Source organism: Anastrepha obliqua, chromosome 2 (assembly GCF_027943255.1).
Source record: "Anastrepha obliqua isolate idAnaObli1 chromosome 2, idAnaObli1_1.0, whole genome shotgun sequence".
Classification (NCBI taxonomy): domain Eukaryota; kingdom Metazoa; phylum Arthropoda; class Insecta; order Diptera; family Tephritidae; genus Anastrepha; species Anastrepha obliqua.
This window is the reverse complement of record NC_072893.1, coordinates 108,090,873-108,118,608: the sequence shown is the minus strand read 5'-3', so window position 1 is coordinate 108,118,608 and position 27,736 is coordinate 108,090,873. Positions and strand designations below refer to the sequence as shown.

The window sequence follows — 27,736 nt, the reverse complement described above, 5'->3', positions numbered from 1 at the left end:
CTGAGAGCTGCGTCGCGAAGCATCTAAAGTTTCAAAAAATTAAAAGATTTAGCTCTCAGTTCTCCTTTCTCACATTTAGTATGCCACAGGCATTCCACATTTGAGAAAAATCTTGTACTTACTTCATTCGCTTCAAACTCTTCAGCTAAAATTTCTTCAGTGTAAACCTCCGGTGCTTCCTCTTGCAGCTGTACCGCTTCATACTCCGCTGGTATAACGTCGGATGTTGACGGTGACGCAGCCAACTCCGCTATATGCACAGCAGTTACGTGTTGTTCTTGTTGTTGGGCTTGTTCTAAACACTGATGTTGCTGTTGTTCCAATAACACCATTTGCGTTGGCTGCAGCCGCTGCAGTTGTTGTTGTTGTTGTTGTTGTTCTTGTGCGCATGACTGCGTTTGCGAATGCGTCACCTCAGATTTTGTGCTCATTCTTCGTTGTTGTTGCGACGAATGACGTTTGCGATTGTGTAGCGGATGCAGTGGAGGTGGCTGCGTTGCACTGATAGACACACTCGTCGTTGGGGATTGTACTTTTTGTCGTTGCTGTTGAAGATGTTGCTGTTGCTGTTGCTGCAACTGTAACAATTGTTGCTCAGCCGTCGCCGCAAATGTTGACTCACTGTGTTTGTCGGCACTTCGGGAAATTTTGGCAGGCGACGGTGCGTGCGCTTCTGTATAGCTGAGGCGTCGATTCAAAAGCGTAGTAACTCCGTCAACAACATGTTGTTGTTCTTGCTGACGCTGCAGCTCTACTAAACTGCTGGCTGTGGCAGTTAGTCGCCGTTGCTGAACGATCTGCGTTTGTGAACGACGTGAATTCGTTGGGTGATTACGCTTTTGCGCTTTATTACCACTTACAGAGGCGGACTGGGTTAATTGTTGTTGTTCACTAGTTGTAGCCTTTGTGGTCGTTCCTGTAGCGGCTGCACTTGTCAGCCCATCCGTTACTTTTTGTTGCCGCTGCTTTACGGTTATGCTGCTGGGCAAAGTTATTGTATTGCCAGCCTGTTTGCGTCCACCGGTAGCTGCTGCTGCCGGCGACTTCGGTTTGTTTGCAGCGATTTGTTGCTTTTGCTGCTGTTGGCGTTGTTGCTGTTTTTGTTTTGGCTCAGCTATCGGACGCAAAGTAACACCCGAGCCCAGATTGTACATGGTCGTTGCATCTGCAGGAGATGTAGACAATTGCTGCGTGCCTCCAGCGGCAATCGCTTGCGCCTGCTGTTGTGTCACTTGCAGCGTCGGCGACTGTTGAATGATCAAATCACTCGGCGCCGCCTTGATTATAATAATGCCATGCTTATTACTACCCACTTGGCAATTTGCGCCGCCTGTTTGCTGCACCTGCTGCTGCTGCTGCTGCTGCTGCTGCTGTTGATTCGTGGAACGTTTGCGCTGTCGCTGTTGTGCAGCTTGCAGTGATGATCTGTAAGCAGGTTGCAGAATTTGCTGTTGTAGGATTTGTGGACCATCTGTACGCAAACTCGTCTCTGCCTCCGCGGACGATGTCAATACGATTTGCATGTCGCCCTGTGCCGACATGAAGTGCTCATTGCCCAGCACAATGGGCATATTGCTGATGTCGAACATGGCGCCAGAAGTGGCCACAATTGTGTCCTGTTGCACTACATTATCAGCAGTGAGTGGTTCTTCAATAAATTTCTCTTTGCGTGTGATTTTCACCTGTGGACACATTTGCTGTACGTGCGCAACGGCATCCTGTTCGCCAATGGTAAATTCAAGGCCTGAAGTCGACGCATGTTGTTGATGTGCATTGCCGGCCTGTCCTGGCCTCTCAATGATGAATGATGGGATGGACTCTTCAAGATTTGCCTTTCTGTGTTTTACGGCCGTTGATGCTGCACCACCTGCTGATTTTGTGGCCAAAATATTAGCTATTTGCGTCGATAGTGGATTGGCGACGTCCACGTTGATGCGGACCTTCTCCATAGGAGAAATGTTGATGCTGCAAAAAAGAAAAAAATTACAATAATTACAAATACAATAAAGAGAAAAAATTTAAACATTTTTTTTTCTAATCTTATTCCGTGATAAGCTTCTCCCCTACTTATAAGTTCATCACTCCAAAGCATCAGAATTTTTTTTTTTTTACTTTATTTTTACCAGAGGTTTCAACCATTTTTAAACCAGAAAAAAACAGTTGAAATATCAGAAATTGTTCTGTATGCCTGCAAACGTATGCTAGGAAGGAGATGGGGTCTTCAACCGAAGTATACTCGTACTTTATGGCTGTATAAGGCGATTATACGACCAATTTTTTCATACGGATCGATAGTTTGGTGGAAAGCTCTTGGAAGAGATTGCAATATCAAACTATTTAGCACAATACAAATATCAGCCTGTGCAATTACGGTCGGTGCATTTAGATCATGTCCTAGGGAGACTCTTAATGCACTGACACATATTACTCCGGTAGATCTCCATATCAAGAAGAGGGCTGCCATGAGTGCATTTTGGTTAAATGAAGCAGGTCGCTGGAGGGAAAAAACGTATGGTATTATTGCCGTCTATTATTGCTACAAACTCGATTAACCTTGGGGAGGACTGGACATTCAATAGGAATTTTGCCACTATCTGTCCATCTCGGAAGAAATGGAGTAAGACCCTTTTACTATACAATGTGACGAAGTTGTTGTTGTTGTAGCAGCATAAAAATTCCCATACATACGAGTATACGGGGAGGGCAGCTGAAGTGACAGTACTTGGCCGGATATAAATCTGGGTCGTTTCCGTTACGTAGAACCGACTGACGTGGGAAGGAACAGTCTACACAGATGATTTGAAAATTCATTGAGTTGTTGGAGCTGGTATATATTTTCATAGACTTAAAATTGACCCAAATGGGGGGCCATCAGAATTCGTTTTAGAGGTATGGTCCCTTCGGCAAAGTTTCTTATTTTGATCCCTAGAATATGATTTTCACAGAGCAATGGGCGATTTTTTTGCCTCCCCACAAAAGACACTAAAAGTTCGACCCAAATTGGGGGACATCAGAATTCGTTTTAGAGGTATGGTTCCTTCGGCAAAGTTTCTTATTTTGATCCCTAGAATATGATTTTCACAGAGCAATGGGCGATTTTTTTGCCTCCACACAAAAGACACTAAAAGTTCGACCCAAATTGGGGGACATCAGAATTCGTTTTAGAGGTATGGTTCCTTCGGCAAAGTTTCTTATTTTGATCCCTAGAATATGATTTTCACAGAGCAATGGGCGATTTTTTTGCCTCCACACAAAAGACACTAAAAGTTCGACCCAAATTGGGGGACATCAGAATTCGTTTTAGAGGTATGGTTCCTTCGGCAAAGTTTCTTATTTTGATCCCTAGAATATGATTTTCACAGAGCAATGGGCGATTTTTTTGCCTCCCCACAAATCGACCCGGCCTAATGGACACTCATTAGTATTCAACATCACTTTTTACATGCAGTTCACTGACGTTTCTCAGTATTCTTTTACTCACCACACATTATCTGCCGTTGGCTGAGCATCACGTGTTGAGGCTCGTCGCTGATTCAAGGTCACATTTGCGTTATTCGTGCTGGTGTTTAGGCTCTGCAGCGTGTCGCATTCCGTCGCCGCTTCTACTGTGTTGGCATCACTGACAATCACCTCTTCTATCGGCTGCTGATGCTCAATTGAGGCGTAATCGACATACTCCACTGCATTGGGTACATCGTGTGGACGAAATGAATTTATCTCCGAGACTGTTGCTTCTGCAGCATCTTCCACAGTTGCGATATTGTCGTTTGCAGAGTTTTCAATTGCTATTTGTTGCATGGACATTGTATCGTTTAGGTACACTTCTTGAATGATGCATTGCTCCTCCTCTACGACAAGCGGATTAATTGCGTCATTACTTTGTAATTGTAATTGCGGACTAGCCATATTGGCGCCTTCATTGTCTTCAACAATCAATTCGGATTCGTCCACTTCTTCAATTAAACTTTCACAGTTTTCCATATCGATTGAGGCATTCAATTCTTCCGTTGTTTGAAATGTTTCAACATTTGCAGTGTTGTCTATAATTGAGCTCTCTTCCAATTTTCTACTTTTTGCTCGCTGCATTGGCTCGTCTTTGTCTGCTAATTCACTCTCACGAGTATTAGTATTTGGTGTGCCGCTGGCATTTCGACGGGGCGTTATTATAGTTGCGCTACGCCGTTTACGTGAGGATCCTCCAGATTTTATAGCAGCTACAATTGCGTCATTCGCTTGCTCGCCACACTGTAGTAGATCTAGCGGTTCAGTGAGCTCAGCTTCATTTGGTGTTTGCGTGCGCTCGTTCAATACCTCTGCAGTCGCTAACTCTTCGTTCACTACTTGTTGCTCTGTGGCAACAACTTCAGTTGCCACAACGTCCATGTCAGGCTTTTCATTTTGTTCGTTCACTTTTGCTGTTAATTTAGAGATTTTCGTTGCTTTTCGTTGGCGTGCTGTCGTTTTTAATGGCTTCGTCAACACTTTCTCTTCACTTTCCTCTTTGGTGGCTGCTTCGTGCAAATCGGATAAATCTAATTCTTTCATAAAATCGTTAGACTTTGATTGTTGCTGCTTTGTAGCTCGGGTCTGGCGTCTTCTGCTACTCGTTTCTTTGGTAAATTCGGTTATGTGTTTTGGTGAAACGTTTGAATGTTCTGAATGCGTTGGAGTGGGCCTTCGCCGCTCAACGCTATCTTCACTTTGTGTGCTCTCTTCAGTGTTTGTATTATCGATTGCAGTAATCGTACGCCGCTTTTGAGTTTTGGTCAACACTTTAGTTTTTGCAGACAATAGTTCTGCATCGCCTTCGTGCCCAGAAAGCGGTTCATGCGGCGGACTCTCGATAAAATCGTCGTCCATGTCAGATTCCTCATTTTCCACATGCTCAATAATTTCTGTAACTGATTCTTCTGTAGGCACGACTTCTTCTATGCTATTTAACTGCTTTGCGGTGCTCGCTACTTCGTCCACTGCTCGCTGCTCAGTGTTATCTGTAAGCGACTGATCTTCAACTTGCATATTTGCTGGCGCATTTCCCACTTGCGCATTTTGCACATTTCCAATGTCTTCCACTTGCTCCTCCATGATTTTGTGCACAAGTTCGCTCGCGGGTTTCTTATTGTTTGCCTCACTTTCACCTACTTCACCCGACGCCTCTGCAGGAATTGCGGTTTCATTTTGCATTTCTGGCGCCTCACTTTCTGTGTTTACTAATTCGCCATCTCCAATGTTGTGTGCACCATCTACGCCTGCTTCATTTTCTGCGCTATCTTGTTGGTTATTATCTCGATTATTTTCGTCACCACTGCATGGCTCCGCAACGCCTGTAATGTCACATGCATCTTGGAAACTGCTTTCATCCGCTTTTTCCACATGCTTTGCTTCCTCCAAAAGAAGTTCTTTCGACGCCTCCTGACTTTCGGTATCCTCTTGCTCAGCGATTGTTGCTATCAACTCATTACCTTTATTTTCCGTGGGATTGACGTCTTCTTCTGCAGTAAAAGTCTCAGTCGTTATTTCACCCATTGGTATTCCTTCTACACATTCTATTTCGCCTGTTTTATCATCCACATCAACCGAAGTAGTTTCCTGTGCTAATTCCGCAACATCGTTTTGTACTCCACTGCCATTTTGTAGCTCGTCTATGATTTCTGTTTGTTGTGCAACTTCTAATGCTTTTGCATCTTCACTACCGGCTGGCATTGCATCAATCAATGCATCGGTGGGAGTCATCAATCTACCAGTTATGGTTGGTAAACGTTCATCATCCAGCATTGAGGTGGGCGAACCGAATTCTGCGCCAGCCTCCGAGATACATATCGAACTGTTGTCGTCAGTGGGCGAAGTGAGTCGACTTTGTGGTATTTCTTCGCTTATCAAAGCGATATCGTGCTGCTCCTCCGCCATGTCATTTTTCAGCGTAGCAGCTAAAGAATCCTCAGCTTCGTGCACCAGTTCCGGATCAGCGGTGCGTGCCGGCAGCTCTGTTAATTCCACTTCTGATTCTTCTTTGTCTATAGCCGCTTGTGTATTTATAAAATTAGTTTCAGCAGTAGTTTCATTGCTTGCTAGTGGCATGCCTGGAATCTCATTTGAAACACTTTCATTTGAGAGTTCCATTTCGTGAGCAGCATTTTCCTGTATTTGTTCCATCAGATCTTCCTGCACAACTACTAAGTTATCCCCTTCACTTGCATTCCTGTTGCTGTTTTCATCACCGTTTTCTTGTTCACTCTCTGGTTGAACGGCATTGGCAATTTGGTCACTGAGACCTTCTTGTGTCTGCGGATTGTTTTCATCATCTTTTTCTTCTGCAATTTGCGTTGTAGACTCAAAATCATTTCCATTACTTGGTGCTTCATCTGTAACAGTTTGTTCTGATTTCTCCTCATTGTCAATATTTGCCGCCGGCAGACCTAAATTTTCGCCATTCAGTCCTCTACTCTCGCATTGTTTATCTTCCGCACTTGCATGACCTGCAGCATCCTTTGCAGTTGGCGTACTGAGCACACCATTATTAACGGTTTTTACTTTTAAAACGGTTGGTTCCTCGTCGAACTGTTTTTTAACAATTTCTGCATTTCCTTCGTTTTCTTTCTGTATTTCAAGTGTTTCCACGCCCTCCATTTTTTCAGCAGTAGTTTGTACAGCAGGTGCCGGTGGTGCATCAGAGGGTTGTGCATTTTCATATTCATCAGCTCTTTCCACGCGCGCAAATTCTTTATATGGACCAACTTTTTCTTCATGGTCCCTTTCCCCAATAATTTTTGTATGTTGCTGCAGTTGGTTTTCCACAGTCACATTTGGTTCAACAATATCCATTATTTGTGCGGGCACCACATTTTCCATTCCAACTCCCGCTAATGGTGATGTCTCATCGATACGGGAACGGTTACGCGACTTGAATATACGCTTGCCTCGTTCCTTGATTGGCAACCCCTTCACAGGCAGCTCCTCCTTGCTGCTGCCGAATGAGTGCGTGCGCGCTACTGCAGCAGGTATTGCGGCATCGACAATGCTTGGTGCCGTCGCTTGTTCGAGCAGCTTTTCAATGTCGTATGCCAACTGCTGATCCTTCTGTTCGGTGGAACGTCGTCTTTCGCTTTCGGACGGCAAGCCGTTATCCGCTTGCGCTTTGTCTTGTGATTTTTCCGGAGAGAGATATTTCTTTTTGAAATCGGCTATCGACTTTAAAGCATCGCTGCATGTATCATCCTCTTCCTCTTGAAAATCAAAACAATCTGTGGGAAGTTGTTGCTGCGCAGCTGCCAAGCTGGTTAACGGGCGTTCTTCTTCTTTCAAACGCTGTGGCGACCTAGGCATAATCGATTCCTCCGCTCCCAGTGAAAACTGTTCATTTGACAAATGCTCTTCTTTTGTTGGGGTTTCCAGGCTATATTTTGGCGCTTCATTTGTAGCTTTCTGTCTTCTTTTAAATTTTGCTGCTTTTTCGCGGCTTCTTTGTTTTGTCGATTGTTTGCGTATTTCTGAGTCGATGTCGTTCACTTTACTTTCCTCCTTCAAATCGGCTCTATCGCTTTCTTCACTCGACGAACTTCGCACCATTTCTTCTCTGCTTACAACTTCATCTTTTGCTAACTCACCGGACATTAAAATAAACTGTTCTCCATTTTTAAGGCGCTCCGCATGAAATTCTTCATTCCGCCGTTCGTCATTCCTAGCGTCCCTCTGTATATATTCCACAAGTTCCTGCTCTACTTTAGCCTGAACTATTTCCTGTAATTCTATTTCTCTACGAGGCTCTCTTGTTGGATTCTGCAACACGACTTCTGCATTGTCCTCGCCCAAAGTGCGATTTTGATCTCCTTTTGTAACGTTAAATGGCAAATCGGACGCTGGTATCTCACTACCTTTTACTACGATTTCGCCTCCTGAAGTTTCCGCTTCACCATCGGTGCCGCCGTTGTCATCAACGACAATGGTTTCACTATTTGGCGGAACCACCGCCACTACAACCACTGAATCGGAGCTGTTGCTGCTGCTGCAGTTGATACTCTCCAGATTCACGACGGCCGCTGGCGACTCGACGGTGTAGTCATTTATGAATTCTTTCAATACCGCATCGCGTCGATCCTTTTTCGGTATGTTTCGAATACGATTCTGATTCGAAGTTTGTGGCCCGTTATTACATATCGCTGAACTTATTGGTGTTGCCATGCCATATACAATCGGCTCATCCTTTCTAATGACGTCTGCCTGTAGCGTTAACTTGTTTATTTCAGATTCATGTGCATTTGTTGGAGTTGTAGCGCCTCGAGTCGCTAGTTTCTTAAAGTCGTTCACCATCTCATCTTCCTTCTCACCGTCACTCCAATCAGCCAGTAGGCGTTGTCGGATTTCCTCAGCTGTACTGTTCAACACAATCGCGTTACTAGCGGTGTCGCTAACATCAATATTGTGCTTGCGCGGACTGCATGCCCTCAGCAACTCCTCCGTTGTAGGTGATGATGAGTTATCGGTGGTGTCGTCATCAGTAAGTTTAAGATCTTCTTTTGATGCACCTACCGGCATACCATCTGGCAGAGTAATTTCTGTCACATCGGCATCTATGCGCAACGATGAACGTAGTTTCGAGCGCGATGAACCAGCAACGCCACGACCTATTCCCTCGCCTTCGACCGTCGTCAGTTGTGGTCTATTTTTGACAGCACTAGCACTTCGACTATTCACCGGAGCTGCACTGTTCGCTGACTTTGGTATAGGGGCTGCGCCGGTGCGGATTGTCTCTTGGCATTTACGTTCAACATGTACGCTCAGGAAATTGCTTGTATCTTTAGATGATGTTGTAGGCGGTGGTGTGGTGCAGGCAGTACTATTAGTAGACAGCTTAGCTGCACTCGTTGTCGTAATGGTAGCAGAAGTGGTTTTCCGTGAAAGTATCGCAGCGGATGCTGGTGTGCCAGTTCCACTGTGCGTACGGCGATGCATTATCATGACATTCTGCCGCTGGCTGGAGAAATTGCACAAATTACACCGATAAAAGTTTGTATTGGCGCTACTCGCAGCAATCGAATTCGTTGTGTTTGTATAGTTTGGTGTGATTAGCGGTGATGTTAATGATTTCACAGTTTCTGGAGTGCGCATGGCTGTTGTAGTTGCTGTTGATGTACGTTGTGGTGTAATGTTGAGGATTTTCGTTACAGAATCCTGCAAAAACATGGCAGAGAAAAGTTGATGAAATCAGAAAACCGAAAATTTAATTTGATTAAATTGAAAATAGCTGTAAATTATGAAATGAGATTATTTTTTTACAAATATTGTAAAAGTTTGTAAAAATACTGTGACCCGCATTATGTTCGCCCCCGTGTATTTATTCCAGACAAAATCTCAAGTTGACTTGTCCATCTGTTTGGGCGCTTTAGAAAGTCACTTGCGAGCATATTTGGAAACGTATTTCGGTTTTGCCTTAAATAAATATGGAATTCAACATTTGTACATAAAAACTGAAATCTGTACATGAAATCCGAAGCTGATACCTCTGTCTTCACTGACGGAAGGTGAAGCGGGGGCTTTTTTTCTAAATCAGTCAATTTATCTATTTCTTAAAATTGCCGGAATGCTGCTAGTGCTTTTCAGGCAGAAGTCTTTGCGATCCTGCAGGCCTGCAAAATGCTTAGGGAAAGTGGGAGCGAGTGAGATATTAATATTTTTTCCGTAGTCAAGCTGCGATCAAGGTTCTGACGACGCCATGCTGCAGAACCAAATTAAGGGGGTAGTATGGTATTTTTTTTTCATTTTTTTTTTTTTTTTTTTTAAATTATTTTATAACATCTTAAGATTATTGTGTGAAAGTTTGAAGTGCATTAGAGTAAAATTGACAAAGACACAAAGGATTAAGTATCTACCTCTCCAACCTGATTTCACGCTGCCGAAAATCTTTAAACGCGTTTTTCTCACACTTGCCTTTTTTACGGTCGGTGTCCACTGCAGATTCATATCTACTGCACCGATTCTTTTCAAATTTGGTTTTTTTGTTTCTTTACTTTATTCACGAGGTAATGACGTCGAGTTTTTTTTTTTTTAAATTTTGTCATATTTTAAAACAACAAAGTTTTCAAGTTTTTTTTATGAAAAATCGGTGTTTTGACTTCAAAGCGCTTTAAAAAATTTAAAAAAAAAAAAAAAAAAATTCGACGTTGTTACCTGCGAAACTTTATTAGCTGATGAAATCAATTTGGTTTTTTGATTTTAGTTGATCCAGTAATGAGTTCTGAGGGACAACTTTTTTATGAGACGTCCGCGAAGATTCGCTGCCACCAACTCATTTCTTCATAAAAATCAATGAAAATTTCACACAATATTCTTTAAATATGACTTTATAATGAAGTAATTTTAAAATTTTGAATAAATCAACTGTGTCGACAAAAAAAATTTCGAAAAATATGCTTGTTTTACACCGAATTAACCATACTACCCCCTTAATCAACTCCTGTAAGGAGGAGATCAAATCTCTTGGGTGTGCGGATGCATTTGTCAGATCTGGGTTTCAGGACATAGGAACATAGAGAGAAATGAAAATGCTGATGAACTTACCAGGAAGGTGACTAAATTGGTATCAGAGACCTTCTACCCGGTCATCGGCATGCCCCTAAAGTGGAATTGCACAACTTATTTCTCAGGAAAGCGCAGAAAAGATGGAGCTCCCTTTCTTCATGTGATTTTTCAAAAACCTTTTGGCCCCCAATACAATAGACAGATGATTTAGAAAGTTATGGGGACTCCACGCCATTCAATTCCCAAACTTGTAGCTGTTTTTGCCGATCATTGAACGATCGGTACACACGCAGAAAAGCTAGGCTTACCATTCAACGCCCATTAAAGAAGCTGTAGGAATCTTTCAGATACGGAGACTGCTGAGTACTTTCTCTGTAAAAGTCCGAGTGTTGTAGCTAGACGATTAAGGTGACTGGGTGCTCCTTTCATCGACAGCCTGGAGCAGTGAGCCAATCTAAATCCCATCAATCTTCACCATCTACATACATCAACAACTATGGTTGACTGTAGATATCTGCCTCTGGGAGGTCTTATAACGGTACCAAAATGGTGCTTTAGTGCTAACTGGGGTACTTAAGGGGTGTTGAATTTTGAAAAAAAAAAAAGAAATTCTTTGCTAACACTACTGCAACTGGTTTTTTTTAATATCATTTGCCTCGCTAAAGAGTTATTATCGTTCACACTTAGGGCATACACTACGACGTTGAGTCTCTCGACGATACGCAGATCCGTCAGGAGGAGTACCCCTCAGGGCAGTGTACGTTCTCCTCTGCTGTGGATCCTGGCAATAAACTGATTATTAAAGGATCTATAGGAGTGAAGCGGCCGCCGTAGCCGAATGGGTTGGTGCGTGATTACCATTCGGAATTCACAGAGAGGTCGTTAGTTCGAATCTCGGCGAAAGCAAAAATTAATAAAAAAATTTTCTAATAGCGGTCGCCCCTCGGCAGGCAATGGCAAACTTCCGAGTGTATTTCTGCCATGAAAAAGCTCCTCATAAAAATATCTGCCGTTCGGAGTCGGCTTGAAACTGTAGGTCCCTCCATTTGTGGAACAACATCAAGACGCACACCACAAATAGGAGGAGGAGCTCGGCCAAACACCTAACAGAAGTATACGCGCCAATTATTTATTTTTTTTATTTTTTATAGGAGTGAAGGGCACATGTGGTGGCCTACGCAGATGATGTAGCAACATTAATAAGCGGAAAATTTCCAAGTACCATCTGCAATATAATGCAAAATGCCTTGAACAATGTAAGCCGTTTGCGGAATCGTAGTCTCGGGGTAAATCCCAACAAAACAGAACGAATCTTGTTTACAAGGAAATACAAGTTATCTGCTCTAAAATACTAGACGAATACCACTTGATACCCCAAACAACAGGCCTTTGTAACTCAGCAGAGCTACACTTAAATACATCCTTTACCACAACTTTCCCAACGAAAGAAGATTGGAGCAATGAGCTAATGGATTATGGAAGAGTATTCAGGTTCTATACAGATGATTCCAAGCTCAATGAACACGTAGACGGACGCTTTCATTCTGAGAAGACAAGTGCCAATTTTTAATTCTGAACTCAGTCCCTGATTTGTGTGACGTAGCCAGAATGGAATATGGGCCGCACAAACCGACTGTTGCAACTTAACAGGAAGAACGGAAGAAATATTTTTGGGGATTTAACAGGGCATTGTCTTATAGGCAGGCATGTCAGCAGACTGGAAGCACCCTATAACGACTACTGCAAAAGCTGTAACGACATTGAAAAAGAAGAGACTGCAGAACACTTTCTGTGAGCGTGCATAGCTCTGGGTTGCTGCTTTCAATTGTCAACGTATACGTGATAACATACGCAGCGCCGATCAGGGCAAATGCGAAAAAATCGCGTAAGAAAAAATAAAATTTCTATTTTGACCATAAGAAGTTCGTTCAAAAGTTCAGTTCTCAAAAAATGGTTTCCCAAAACAGGATTCCGCGACTCACAGTTGTCTGAAATCACCTTCTTTTTCAGTATAAATGTAGTTATCCTGTGAACGACGATCTTTAAAACAAAACAAAAATTTGACAAAATGGCGGACGTTCAAAGGTGAAAACCTATTTGTTGACCCTTTCTTTTTTGACTTTAAAGGTCCGAAATAAATACTAAAAAAATTGTTTTCTCCGGATGATCGTAGCTCACACGATAACGACATTCTACGTCCTTTAAATTTTATTTCATCAAAATCGGTTCAGTAGAACTGGCTATATCTGGGTCCATTGCCCATGTGAAGACCATTTTTGGAAGGCTGACAACTTTTTGAACGAATCTCGTATAGGCAAAAAAAAATTTTTTATTTTTTAACAATGGATCAAAAAACAAAATACTGACACTAAATATAAAAATTATTTTTTCGTTTTCGTTTTACACGCCTTTCAAGAAACATACAGAAAACACCATTTCAAATGAGACGAGGGCCTTAAGGGGGTGGTAGGGTTTAGCGCTAAAAAAAAACACTTTTTTTTTTAATTTTTTACAGAAATATGGCTTAAGATACTTTAATAAAATCAGTTGCATGTTATTGTACATCTTTTCAATAAGTTTTTAAAAAATATTAATAATAAAATATTGACAAATAAGCCCATGACAGAGTTTTTTTGGAGATATGTTTTTCGAGAGGTGCTCTGCGGTGCCAATCGGCATTCGTCGTAGAATCATCTGAAGCTAAAAAAGTCGAATTTTTCAGTTAAAGTATGACGATAAAGTGATTGGCACCGACTTTTAAGAAGTCGTTTCGGGAAAAACGCGTTTGAAAAAATGACTGAAAAATTATCGATGCTCCGCATTCGAGGTAGAGTGCCTACAAAGGCTATAACTTTGAGAGTTCTGCTCCGATCCACTTAAAATTTTGACACAACATTCTTGAAATGATTTACTATAATATAAGATGAGTGAAGAAAAAAAAAATCGATTTTGTGACCCTACCCCCCCTTAAATACGCGAAATTGCGCTCAGGGAACGTTGAGGTCGAATGGGTTAAAGTGAAGAAACGTGACAAAACTTTTTGCTTCACCTAATAAAATAAGCAATAAACATTATTTCTTACAAAATGAATTAGCAATGCAAATATTTTCAACCTACCCCACTTCTGCGCTTATTGTTATAGTCAGTATTACAACTACTATTGTTGTACTCAGTGTCGTAGTAATCGCTACTGCATCGGGTATACGTTGGACCCAGTATAGCTTTGACAATACTATCCGGACGATCGTTGATGATTAGCAAATCTGTAGCTTTGCGCGTTAAACGCTCAGCGATCTCCACATCGGAGGGGAACTTCTCCATGAACTTATTTTTGGCATTATATAATGCTATGCAATGAGAAATGAAAATATAAATGTTAATAATATATACGTACGTACATATGTATGTATGTATTATACACTTACCAGTACCCTTTTTGATGAATTCATCTTTTTTGCTGCATTGGAAAGGAAAAATTTGCTTTGCACTCTTTATATATTCGCTAAAAATACACAAAAAAAAAGAGAAAGAGAAATGCAAAATTATTTATAGAACCTTTCGCTTTATCTAACAAATCATTTCCACTTACTAGGCATCTTCTTGGAAAAATTTCACAACGCAATATGGCTTCTTTTTCAGGTGTTTGAGGAGACCTTCTGGTTGGCGCTGCACGCCGGTCACCTCACCAGGCCACCAGTTGTTGCCCAGCTTCACCCAAACGATGTCGCCATCTTTATAAACGCGATCGTCTGACATCTTTGCAGCGAAGGCGCTTATCTCAATCGGTCAATCAGTCAAAGCACTTCCCACTTGCGTACTCTTAATTTGCTGATTATATGTTGCAATTTATTTAAAGCGCCACTGTCCTTAGGAGACCCCTTAGAGCAGGATTTCAATGTTTCACATGGTTAGATGTTCTGAAACGATAAAACGAGAAAATAAGTCTCAATGTAATTTACCTAGACTGATATTGATTGATCAGCTACTTAAATTTATGTATAGCAGTGTGCACGAGTATGTGTGTATGTGTGCATACTCGTATAAGGTGTAAAATCTAATTATAGCTTCTAAGTTTTAAATTTTTAAAAAGATTCAATTCTGTTTCTATAAATCAAATCTGATAAATCTAGACATTGTCTGAGAGAGGTTTTGAGGCATGGTTTCCAAAATTACAAAGTCGGACTTCCTCTTTTAAAATCGTTTTTTATTTTCTTAGAACAAATATATTGTTACAAGTTAAGTCTATTATAGATATGAAATTATAATACTTTTTCAATGAATTTAGTTTTATTTAACACGTTGGCTGCCAAAGCCTTTTTAGAATTTTGATCGTTCAATAGCAGTGTCATTTAACAATTTTGGTCACCTGAGGCCAACAATTTATTTATGTTCTTTTTTGTTTCTTAGTGACTAAAAATAAGTTTTGACTACTCGCGACTTTATTTTGGTCGCTAATTTGTAGTTATAATGGTTTTTTTGTGTCGCACATTTTCGTGCGACATGGCCTGGGAGATCATATTTTGAGTTGCATTTGATATTTTTGGTTTAATTTACTTAGTTTTCCCCGAGGAAGCGAAGGCAACGAGCTTTTGAAAAACCTCTTGCTGTTATTGATTACAACAAAGCCAAATTAGGTGTTGATATATCCGATCAAATGACCGCCTACGCCACCACTCTCAGTAGAGGTGTTAAGAGGTACCGCAAAGTGGCTTTTGAACTTTTACTAGGAATATCTGTCGTAAATGCCTTTATAATATATAAAAAGGCTACAAACAAACAAATTTCAATAACCAAGTTCCGGCAGGAGACTTCAAATGCTTTGTTGGACTTCATGTCTCCAGAACCCATAACAAAAGGAAAACATTTTATAGAAAAAAGAAAGGACGACAACGGAAAATCAATAAGGCGTGCTTGTGTATTATGCTATGCCATGTCAAAAAAATCTGCTGATAGAGTAACAGCCAGAAAGAGCTTGAAAAGGACCACCACCTATTGCCCAATAAACCGCAACTATGTGTAGAATGTTTTCCTAAATATTCCCACCAGAAAAATTAATTTTTGCACTGATCTCCATTAAAAAATTGAATTTTTAATTTTAAGTTTATTGTTTTTCTACTGATTTCCATTTGAATTTACATACATATGGGGCATTCTTCGCCTTCGCCAACCGGACACCCCCATCTGCCCAGAACAGTTTTTATAAAAAAAATTTTTCCCTATGCCGAAATAAAAGCTTATGTCATGTACTTTAATTTGTCATGTGGCACTTTTTAAATATTCAAGATGGACGACGAATATTGACAAATATGTTGGAAAACACCAAAAAAAATGAAGTAGTTTGTTAAGAAAAGTAGAGAGAGAGATTCTGGTGCAACGTTCGACTGTTTCATTAACAGCACTAGTTCTTGATGTATTTCACATGTCAAACGGTACAGAAATAATTTGAACAAATTATAGAAAAGTCTAAACGAATAAACTATTAAAAATAAATCTGTCAAACAGTTCTATTTAGAACTATTATCGCATCTGTTGTCGATATCGCTGAACTTCGTAAAACATTGTTTAACAGTTTTATTGACAGCACAAGTTCTGTATATGTCTTAATCGTTAAACTGTCTGGAGATTATTATAAAAAATTCTGAAAGAATAAATTAATATTTAATACCTGTCAAACAGTTCTTTTCAGAACTATTATCGCCTAAAAAATGTCGGGAAAATCGAGAAGAGATCGATGCATTAATCCCTTTAGAAAAGTAGGTCCATCTTGAATATTTAAAAAGTGCCACATGACAAATTAAAGTACATGACATAAGCTTTTATTTCGGCATAGGGAAAAATTTTTTTTATAAAAACTGTTCTGGGCAGATGGGGGTGTCCGGTTGGCGAAGAATGCCCCATATATATTTTTATATTTGTTTTGTTCATAAATGAATTAATTTTTAAAAGAATTAATAAAAAGACAAATTTTAATTTACAACTTTTTTATTATCCACAAAAATACCATTAAAAATACACAACGGCCATGGGAAATACACCAAAATGTTCACCACAGGCCAGAGAATCCAAATTCTATGTAAAATTCCATATTAAAATGTACAAAAATGTGTGACGTGGCCTCAGGGTAACATTTACGTGTCGCATGAAATTGTGCGACGTGGCCTCAGGGTAACATTTAGGTGTCGCACGCAAATGTGCGACGTGGCCTCAGGGTAACATTTAGGTGTCGCATGAAAACGTGCGACGTGGCAGCCAACGTGTTAATCACGTAAATATTGCAAAAAGTTTTGTTTTTCATTCGATTGCAGCATTTGAGACTCTGACTGAAATTGTTTGAGACTCTCCCAATTGAAGTCTTCGACGGGCTTTGTTCTCCAATTCCAACCACAAACTGTAGTCCAATGCATTCAGATCTGAACTTCCAGATGGCCAATCTTCTGCTGCTATGAACACAGGAATATTGTTTTTTAGCCACTGCTGCGTGGTTTTTGCCTTATGGGTTGGAACGAAATCTTGCTGTAAGATCCAACGCTGTCCATTGAAGAAAGTATTGCCCAACTGCTTCACCACGCCTGCTAGACTTTTGCCCCGGTCTTAACTCTTTTTACGCAGAAATGAGGAGATGTAACGCCTTTACAAGACACTCCCCACCAAACCATTACGGAGGCTGGTTGGTGGCCGCCCTGAACCCTTTTTTGTCGTTTTGCCTATTTAAAGCTTCTTCAACAGTGAAAATTTTCTCATCTGTAAAAGGAATATTTTCATGGCCGTCGACCGCGTGCCACCGAAGAAGCTGCTCGCACCTGTCGAGTCTAATTTAGTTCAAGCGCGTTGTTAAAAGATGACCAATTGAGCGACGGAAGGTTTTCATGTGGAGATCATGTCTAATTAGTCTCGACATGGAACTGGTCGATACATTCATTTCCCTGCACATGATATTCTGCTTCCTAAGGAGATTTCTGCGAATTCTTTCTCGGATGGCTTTTATGGCTGCACCGGTCGAACCCTGCGAGGACGACCGCTTTATGCTCTGTCTGTCACTTCAGACATTTGGGTAAAACGATTGATCGTGCGGTTAAGAAACATTCTCGAAATATTAAGTTTTTTTCAGCAAATTGTAAATTTCACTTGCACTTTTATCTCACTTCTGTAATGCAATCACTGCAATGCCATTTTCCTTAGCTCCGCACTCCATTGTTAAAAAGCGAAACTTGCCACGAAACTCAGTATAATTTACGAGTAGACAATACATACGAACAAAAGCAAAATAACGAAACTTTTTTCTGAGAATTTCTTCTCGCCGTATGCATTGTAAAATTTGTCACAGAATTTATGGCAAGACTAAGTAGTTTTCTTTTTTTTTAGTTTAAGAATAAAACTAATTTTTAATGGAACAATTTTTTCATAAGTATAGTAATAATACACTGAAATCAGAGTATAACGAAGCTTAGGTAAAATGGTTGAAGTACCACTCTGACACTCCCCAAGTAGCACTAAAGCGTAATTTTCATACCATTATTAGGCCTCCAACAGGCAAATATGATATCTACAGCCAGTCAGAGATGTTGATTTTAAGGAGAAGATAGATGTGATTTAGGCACTACCCCAGGCTGTCGAAGAAAGGATCACCCAGTGACCTTAATCATCTAGCTGCCAAAACCGGATATTTACAGAAAAAGTGCTCAACAGTGTCTCTCTCTGAAACGCCCCCACAGCTTCTGCAATGGAGGTTAAATGGTAAATTGAGCTTTTCTGCGTGAGTACCGATCATCCAATGACGGGTAAACACAGCCACGAGTTTGGAAATTGAATGGGTTCTTTGAACTTTTTGAGTCCTCTCCTTTGCACTGGGGTCAAAGGGTTTTCGAAATAGCACATGAAGAAATGGAGCTCCATCTTTTCTGCGCTTGGGTATGAGGACTCTGAGATCAATTCAGTCACCTTCCTGGCAAGCTCATCAGCAATTTCATTTCCCTCTATGCTCCTATGTCCTGGAACCCAGATCAGAAAAATGTTACTTGTATACCTAAGGGACTTGATTTGGTTCTGCACCATGACGTCATCAGAGCCTTAATCGCGACTTGACTATCGGAAAAAATGTTAATATCTTCCTCGCTCCCACTTTCCCTAAGCATTTTGCATACCTGCAGTATTGCAAAAACTTCTGCCTGAAAAACATCAGCAGCATTCGGCAATTTTAAGGAAATCGATAAATTGGCTAATTTAGAGAAAACCCCTGCTCCACCTCCCGATTCCATCTTGGAGCCGTCAGTGAAGACAGAGGTACCAGCTGCGGTGCAGATTTCCCCTTCGTTCCAATCCTGTCTACTTGGAAAGATTGTCCTGGCACGACTCCACTTTGCGGATAGAGAGATCAGTCCGAAGTTCAGAGAAATACGGTGTTAACTGCGCAAAAATGCTACCATGTTCCTTAAGAGATTACCTCCAGAGGCCAACCACCTTTAACCTGATTCCACTTTGAGCAGCGATGGAAATAACGTAAAAATCAAAAGAAAATAAGTGCAATACGACATTCAGGGCAGCACAGACGCAAGTTCTACACGCTCCGTTGATGTCAATAAATGCTATAGAGCCAGTGCGTTGTACATCCAAAGCACGACCTGTGGCTTAAGCCCCCCCAAAACGAAGCTTAAGGGATGAATAAGTATTTCACTATACCAATAGTTTAGACGCAAAAGATCTTTTAGGTCAAACTGTCGGTCATTGGGCACACTAAAGATACAAAAGTTATATTAATAAATCCGTCATAAAGGGACTTTGAAAAACGCGCCTAGATGTTATTGTAAAATAAAAAATGTAAAAATTTTGATTATTTCCAGTTTCACTATTTTTATTCAAAATATATATAATATAAATATAATACAATATATATAATGCTTTTGTTGTAATAGCAAACAACAATCCTCAAAAGTGTGTGAGTAAGACTGGTTTTTGAGCCCAATAGCGTTAAACCAGCCTTGAGGATTTTTTGCTACCGGCCACTCGTAATCATACATCTAGACTAAAATTATACAACACACAACCTCGGACCGAAATTTCAAAAAGAATTATTCCCAAAATTTATTATTTCCAAAATAAGTGCTATTTTATACAAACAGCGGGCCCATCGAAAAAATTTTACTCAAGTTTTGCGAAAGGTTCGGGAGAATGACTCACTAGCGAATCAGACTTAGAGTCGTCATCGTCGTATGGCGTGTATCGACGAGAATGTAGCTACCCTGGCTAAGATCCAGATCAACTCGCTATCGATCTTAATAACTGTATATTTCACGCACTAATCTAAAGAGAATTTTGAATTATTTCATTAGAAGGTCTGAAAACATCGCTTTTCAGTTTGAGTCTCAAAGTAACTCGAATTCGACTTCCGAAATCATATTTTCTGACGAGGTGCATTAAAACAAATAAAATGTGTGAATCTAAAAATCAGAAAAAATGCACGGTACTATCAGATGTAGCTGAGGGGACTTTTCGTAACAACCCTTAGGTTGATTTCGGGCTTAATGCCTACGTGAAGCGATAGGAAAAGTTTTTCCAGTAGCAATTGCAACTGCTCAAGCAGACTCTGAAAAAAAACCAACTGCTGTTCGAAATCTTCATAAATCTCTCTATGAGGACAACATTAAGCTTGACACAAAAGCAAGGAGAAGCAGCTCAAATTAATTACCTATAAAGCAACAAAAGATCTGCAGGCAATATATAACGCACGCAGTGCGGCAATAAGGCTGAACACTCTAAACAAGTGGTGAAACACGGATTATGGCCACGGTAAAATCCTGGCTGGCACTTTGGGGCTTCCCGGACTGGTGGACTATGCACTCCCGCCTATACTTGTCATTACATCGTTTACGACCCTCCTACCCTCAAGAGAAGAGTGGGAACGGAACGACGTGAGACAGGGCGAGTCCATCCATGTATACACAGATGGCTCAAAGCTCGAGGGCAGGGTGGGCGGAGGTGTATATTCTGAACATCTGGGGATCTCCTTCAGTTTTCGGCTCCCCGACTACTGAAGTGTCTTTCAGGGTAAACTGATGGTAATAATAAAAGCCGCGACACTGATACAGTGTGATGCGATATCCGGAAATGATATCTACATTTTCACTGATAGCCAAGCGGCGATAAAATACCTCACAAAACAGTCGACAACCTCCAAGGTAGCCATGAAATGCCGCACATCTCTTAACGAGATGGCTGAGTCATTTCACCTAAAGGTAACATGGGTTCCTGGCCATCGCGACATTGAGGGTAACTGTAGAGCCGATGAACTAGCGAGACTTGGCACTAAATTGCCTGATGAGTACATAGATAATGACATAGGAATACTCTTACAAACATGTAAGCTACTCACCCTTGAAGAAATTGTAAAGAAAGCAAACGAAAGATGGTGAAATGAAGCAACCTGCAAAATCGCCCGTCAACTTTGGCCGACTCTAAATGCTAAACGCACAGAATCTCTGCTAAGCCAAAATAAACACAGTCTTAGCACATTGATCTCAGTCATAACGGGGCACTGCCTAATAGGCAGACACGCCCAAAGGATGGGTGTGCAAACACATGACTTCTGTAGAAGTTGTCTAGATGAGGACGAGGAAGAGATAATCTCGCACCTACTGTGCCACTGCCCTGCTCTATCCAGACGCAGGTTTACTATTCTGGGTAGACAATTTTTTAATGAGTCAAAAGACCTCAGTTCTATAGAAATCAGAGATATTTTAAAATTTTTGAAAATCACACACTGGTTTTAGGAGTGATAGGGACAAGCTCCCCACGCGGCATCACAATGGGCTATGAGCCTGAGTGTGTCCCACAGGACAACCGCTTCAATCTAACCTAACCTAACAAAAGCAAACTCTAGGCTTCCTAATTTTCGTCAACACCCCCAAGGCCCTATACGAGTATCATAAGCAAAACAGCTTCCATTTCTAAGTGAAAAGTGAAAGTGCAGATGAACAAGCGAGAACGCGATGACATATTTGCAAAGAATTAACTGAAAACACGCAAATAACATAAATCTGGTCGTATTAACTTATCAAATAAACTTAACGAGAGATTTGTGCACAATAACTCATGCGAAGCAAATGTAATAAATAATATGCAGGTTATTTGCCAACTATGACGTGGAGTCTCAGGTTGTGATCATTCGGTTCATGGCTGCTTTTACTAGTGTCTTGGGTCTATCACCATGATCCTAAATCACAAACAAGAGGCTAAGGAGTGGTTTGAACCTGGTTCTTCCGCTCCGAAACGAGTTCGTGTCCAGAAATCCGCCAAGAAGGTGTGAGCACCAGATTTTTGGGAGGCGAATGAAATTTGTTCAATAGTGGCTTATTGCAAACTGGTATAACAATAGATTCTGAATATTATTCAAATTTTTTTGACCAGCTGAATAAAAAAAAGTCGTAAAAAAAGATGCAATTTGCAAAAGAAAAAAATTATTTTTCTCATAGGACAATGGCTAAAATCCATCAATTAAAGTTCGAATTGTTGGAGCATCCACCGTATTCGCTAGATTTGGCCCCTAGCAACTTCCATATGTTTCCAGACCTAAAAAAAACCATACGTGGCAAACGTTTTCCATGAAACGGTGAGGTTATAATAGCTGTGGAAGCGTATTTTACAACCCTCTCAGATTCTCACTTCAGGGATGGAATTCATGAATTGGAATCTCGTTGGAACAATTGTATTGATGTTCGGGGAGGCTATACTGAATAATTAAGAGTAAAAGTTACTGAACAACCTAGTGTTTATATAATTAAACTGTTTCCTTTTTGTTTTGGTTTGATGCCCTGAAATTAGTCACACGAGTTCTGTTAAAAAAGTACCCGGCTTTGTTTTTTTTTTATTTCTAACATCTGACAAATTTGAATTACGCGTGCTTGCATAATCAGACCTGTAACCTTCCTCTGCACATCTTCTTCTTCTTAATTGGCGCGATAACCGCTTTCGCGATTTTGACCGAGTTTAACAAAGCGCGCCAGTCGTTTCATTCTCATGCTAACCGGCGCCAATTGGAAACACCAAGTGAAGCCAAATTCTTCTCCAACTGGTCTTTCCAACGCAGAGGAGGCCTTCCTCTTCCTATACTACCACCATCTGGTACCGCATCAAATACTTTCAGAGTTGGAGCGTTTGTATCCATCCATGCGCAGAATCTTTCTCTCAAACACTACAAGCGTCGCTTCATCGGATGTTGTCATCGTCCAAGCTTCTGCGCCATACGTTAGGAAGGGCATGATGAGAGTCTTGTAGAGTGTTAATTTTGTTCGTCAAGAGAGGACTTTACTACTCAATTGCCTACTTAGTCCAAAGTAGCACTTGTTGGCAAGAGAGATTCTACGTCGAATTTCAAGGCTGACATTGTTATCGGTGTTAATGCTGGTTCCTAAGTATGCGAAGTCCTTGACAGCCTCGAAATCATAACTGTCAACAGTGACGTGGGTGCCGATACGCGAGTGCGCCGACTCTTTGTTTGATGACAGGAGGTACTCGTACTTCGTTTTGTCCTCGTTCACCACTAGACCCATTCGCTTTGCCTCTTCATCCATTTTGGAGAAGGCAGAACTAACAGCGCGGTTGTTAAGGCCGATGATATCAATATCATCGGCATACGCCAACAATTGTACGCTCTTATAAAAAATTGTGCCTGAGCGATTAAGTTCTGCGGCTCGTACGATCCTCTCCAACATCAAGTTACAGAAGTCACACGACAGCGAGTCACCAGTCCTAGTCTAATATATAAGCATAATCATATTCCATTTTTATGCTTTCCATAAAAAAGTTCTTCCGATAAATAAGCTCCAGTTATGATCTACTAAATGGAAAATTTTTAAAAAAGTTACCTGAAATAGCATTGCAATTCATAAGAAATATATTTTACCGCATGCTAGAGACTAAATACTTCTCACGACCATGGAAAATTGCTCAAATTACCGCCATACCCAAACCGGGAAAAGATGCCCACGAAATTGCCTCATATCGACCCATCAGCTTACGTATTTGCAATACTTTCAAAAGTGTTCGAAAAAATATTGTTCGAACGACTAGAATTAATTCTGACAGCGAAACAAGTGATACCAAGCCATCAATTCGGATTTAAATCTCAACACTCAACAGTCCAACAAATCCACAGAATTGTCAACAAAATACTGAACGATATGAATGACAAAAAAATATTGTGTAGCTGTACGACTATGCTGCAGCACGATAAAACGCTCTGTCAACAGGGAGGAGTCTTATCCCCTCTGCTGTGGTTACTAGTCGCCAACAACATCCTCACCAAATTTAACCGAAAGGGAATTAAAGTGGTAGCGTACGCGGACGACATAGTGCTTATGGTTTCAGGAATGTTTCCAACCACAATCAGTGAGATTATGGAAGGAGCTCTGGTATTACTCAGCAATTGGGCCACGAACTGTGGTTTAAGTGTAAGCCCGAGAAAAACTGAACTGATGCTATTCACCAAGAAAACCAAGGTGCCAAACTTTAATCTCCCAAAACTAAACGGCGTCAGCCTCACGCTAACCAAACAGGCAAAATACCTAGGGGTTATCCTGGACCCCAAACTCAGCTGGAAGTCCAACGTAGAGTACAGGGTAAAGAAAGCGAATATAGCATTTTACACGTGTAAGAGAATGTTGGGAAAAAAATGGGGTCTCCAACCAAAATTATCCAACTGGTCCTACACAGCCATTGTAAGGCCAATACTAACATATGCGGCACTAGTTTGGTGGCCTGCAACAGAAAGGAAATACAACAAAACTAAGCTGAACAAGATACAAAGAACAGCGTGTATCTTAACTACAGGAGCGCTTAGCACCAGTCCTACTGAAGCGCTCAATGTACTAACACATCTATTGCCATTAGATTTACACATTAAAACAATAGCTACTTGCAGCGCGGTGAGACTCAGAGACATAGGAAGCTGGACAACAAGGCCGTACGGTCACAGCAAGATCCTCCTACAGGGACCCCCGCTGCTCAAAAACGGATCAGACTACACAGTCCCCGACCTCAACTTCAAGAAAGGCTTTACGGTACGTTTTCCACCGAGAGCCGAGTGGAGCAAAGAAGAGGTGATTGGAAGACACGACATCGAAATTTATACCGATGGTTCTAAGATGAACTGTGGTGTGGGAGCTGGCTTCCATTCGGAGCCACTCAACCTATCTCAATCAATTCGTCTTCCTGATTATGCCAGCGTGTTCCAGGCAGAACTTTTAGCGATCAGAGAAGCATGCAAATCCCTAGAACTCTACAAGGTAGTTGGTGCAAGAGTAGCTATCTTCTCAGACAGTCAAGCAGCTATTAAGGCCTTAGACTCCAACTACATTTCATCCAAACTGGTCCTACAGTGTAGAGAGGAGCTGAAACTGCTCAGCCATTGGCTTGAAATTACCCTGATATGGGTTCCCGGTCATAGGAACATACGGGGCAATGAGATAGCGGATGAGCTAACAAGAAAGGGCTCGACACTAGACATAGCAGAGGCGGTGGCAGTCTCCACCCCACTGAACACATTAAAAGCGTACATTGCTTTACATTATCTTGCTTTAGCCGAAAGAAGATGGAAGCAAATACCTACATGTATTACAACAAAAAACACATGGCCGTCATATAAAATCCAAAGGTTGTGGGTTGTTCTCGGCCAAACATTTCACGTATCACTGCAACCCTTAGAGGACATTGGAAAGTAGGGGATCATGCAGCTAGACTCAATCTACCCTTCAATCCTATCTGTAGAAGTTGTCAAGCGGAAGGGGCGAAGGAATGTCTGTTCTGTTCTGTATCTTGCGTTGCTTTTTGCTTTCCACTTGTTCTATGGATTTTCAGGTACATCTTATTTTTATTCCCCTTATATTGTTTTTGTACTGAAAATAAATAAATAAAATATAGGAGCGTCAACAAAAAAAAGTGTCTAATTGAAGGCTTTTAAAAACTCTACTTCACATTTAATAAAAAAAATTACAGTTTCCCACATGCGTTCTACATTTTTTTTTTTTTGGAATTAGGTTTCAGGTGTCCAACAATACAAAAAATCGTGTGGATTTTTGAGTATCCGAATTTCAGTGTCCGCTACTGTATATTTAAGAATTAATATTTTCAAGTTCAACCTTGATTATTATTTTCGAAAACACCCAACAGAGAATGCATACATACCTACATCTCGTATATGAATTTAATAGGACAAGAAAGGCCATATATAGAACAAGGACGTCTGCACTTGATAACATAGGTTAAAGTTTATGGAATTTATAGAATGTCGATTTCAATACATATTTATTAATTTATTGTTTTCTTTGTGTCTGCGCCCATAATAAATTCTTTAAATGCATTTGGATGATAATGACTGGAAACTCACTGAAACATCTGCACCATCACAAACAAGTATAAGTAATAAAAAATAATATACATAATACAAAACGACCAATGCATACTCCCAATTAAAAGAAAAATATACGATTTTCGCGCTGCCTTTAGTAATTGTAGATTTTTCTAATGAGTTTCTTCAAACTACACCACTATTTCGGGTTAATTTAAGGGGTAACACCACTGTACACGCGTAAAATAAACACGATTTTTAAAGAATTTTTTTGTATAGAAGGAAAGGGAAAACAATCACTCTGATTTGAGAAGTTATTACTTATATACTAAAATACAAAACTACAAAGTTTGATCGAAAAATTTTACAAAATGGCGGCATTGGAGACATTTTTGTAATGTGGTTTCTCTTGAAGGAGCTCCGCGGCACGCAGCACAGAGGGTGCAAATTTTAATCTGGAACAAAGAAACATTTTTTTTCTTAATCTAGATAAGAATAGCTAGAGAAACACGTAGGGGATTTAAAAAATATTTATTTTTGTGGAATTAGCAAGCATTTGAAGGAAAAAACTCTATTTTGGACTAAAAAAACGGCACTTAAATAATTATAACAATCGTTTAAATTAATCTATCGAAAATCCCCTACGCTCTTCTCTTAAGAAGGTTATTATACAGACGTAGTGAAAAACCTGATTAAAAATATTTAAAATTGTTTGAGTTATGCTGCGTGCCAATTTCAGAAAACGTGTTTTGAGAAAAACGCGTTTAAAGTTTGGAAATTTGGAGAAGTCGTTAGGTAGCAATCACTAACGCTTGGTTAAAAGCTTAAAATATTTATGAAATAGACTTCGGTAACGTATAAAACTTTTTGTTCTGTATTTTAAAAGGTTCAAAGAATTTTTTAAGCTTATAAAAAAAAAATCAATTTTTTGAAATTTTTACAGTGGTGTTACCCCTTAAAGCCCATTGCTGCCAAAATGCCTCTATACAACTTTGCGCCTCTGATGATACTCAGCCATACTACTCTCGCCCTTTTGATCTAGGAGAACATTTAGGGTTTAAACCATTGGGTTGTCCGGAAAGAAATTGCCGATTTTTTAAAAGAAAGTAAATACATTTTTATTAAAATTTAAAATGAACTTTAATCAATTATATATTTTCCATTTTGCTCGATAACCTTTTGCCAACTTTCCGGCAAATTTATTACTCCGAGTTCATAGAACTTTTGACCTTTATTTGCAAAAAACTGAACCAAGTGCGATTTTATAGCCTCGTCATTGCCGAAAGTTTTACCATTTAAGGAGGTCTACAAAGACCGAAACAAATGGTAGTCTGATGCTGCAATGTCAGGGCTATATGGTGGATGCATCAAAAGTTCCCAGTCAAGCACTCTCAGTTTTTGGCGAGTGACCAAAGATGTATGCGGTGTAGCGTTGTCCTGATGAAATATGACACCTTTACGATTGCTCAATTCTGGTCGCTTCTCGTTGATGGCTGTATTCAATTTGTGTAATTGTTGGTAGTAGACAACCGAATTAATCGTTTGGTTCCTCTGAAGCAGCTCAAAATATACCACACCCCTCCAGTCCCACGAAACTGACAACATAATATTCGTTTGGTGAATATATCAGCATTTGAAGTCGTTTGTGGCGCTTCATCATGCTTGGACCATGATCGTTTTCGATTGACGTTATTGTAAACAATCCATTTTTCATCACCACTGATAATCCGCGTTGATTCGGTTTGTTAAATGCATTTCTTTCATTTCATGTGGTACCCAAACATCAAGCTTTTTTACCACTCCAAGACTCTTTATATGCTCATGAACGGTTGATTTTGGTATTCTTCAATCGCAAAGTTACATAACGATCCAATTCGATTAAAG

General features: G+C 40.4%; 1 protein-coding gene across 1 annotated transcript in view; it reads right to left on the bottom strand.

Moving 5' to 3' along the window:
- LOC129239540 (uncharacterized) overlaps positions 1–27,736 on the bottom strand; it is a 67,903-nt gene that overhangs the window by 14,495 nt on the left and 25,672 nt on the right. The window contains exons 2-6 of the mRNA XM_054875093.1: positions 14,105–14,432; positions 13,941–14,017; positions 13,633–13,862; positions 3,482–9,168; positions 123–1,965 (exon numbers count right to left, since the gene is read on the bottom strand). Of these exons, the coding sequence (XP_054731068.1) occupies positions 123–1,965; positions 3,482–9,168; positions 13,633–13,862; positions 13,941–14,017; positions 14,105–14,271 (8,004 nt within the window). The 5' untranslated portion in view covers positions 14,272–14,432. The remainder of the gene's footprint in view (positions 1–122; positions 1,966–3,481; positions 9,169–13,632; positions 13,863–13,940; positions 14,018–14,104; positions 14,433–27,736) is intronic.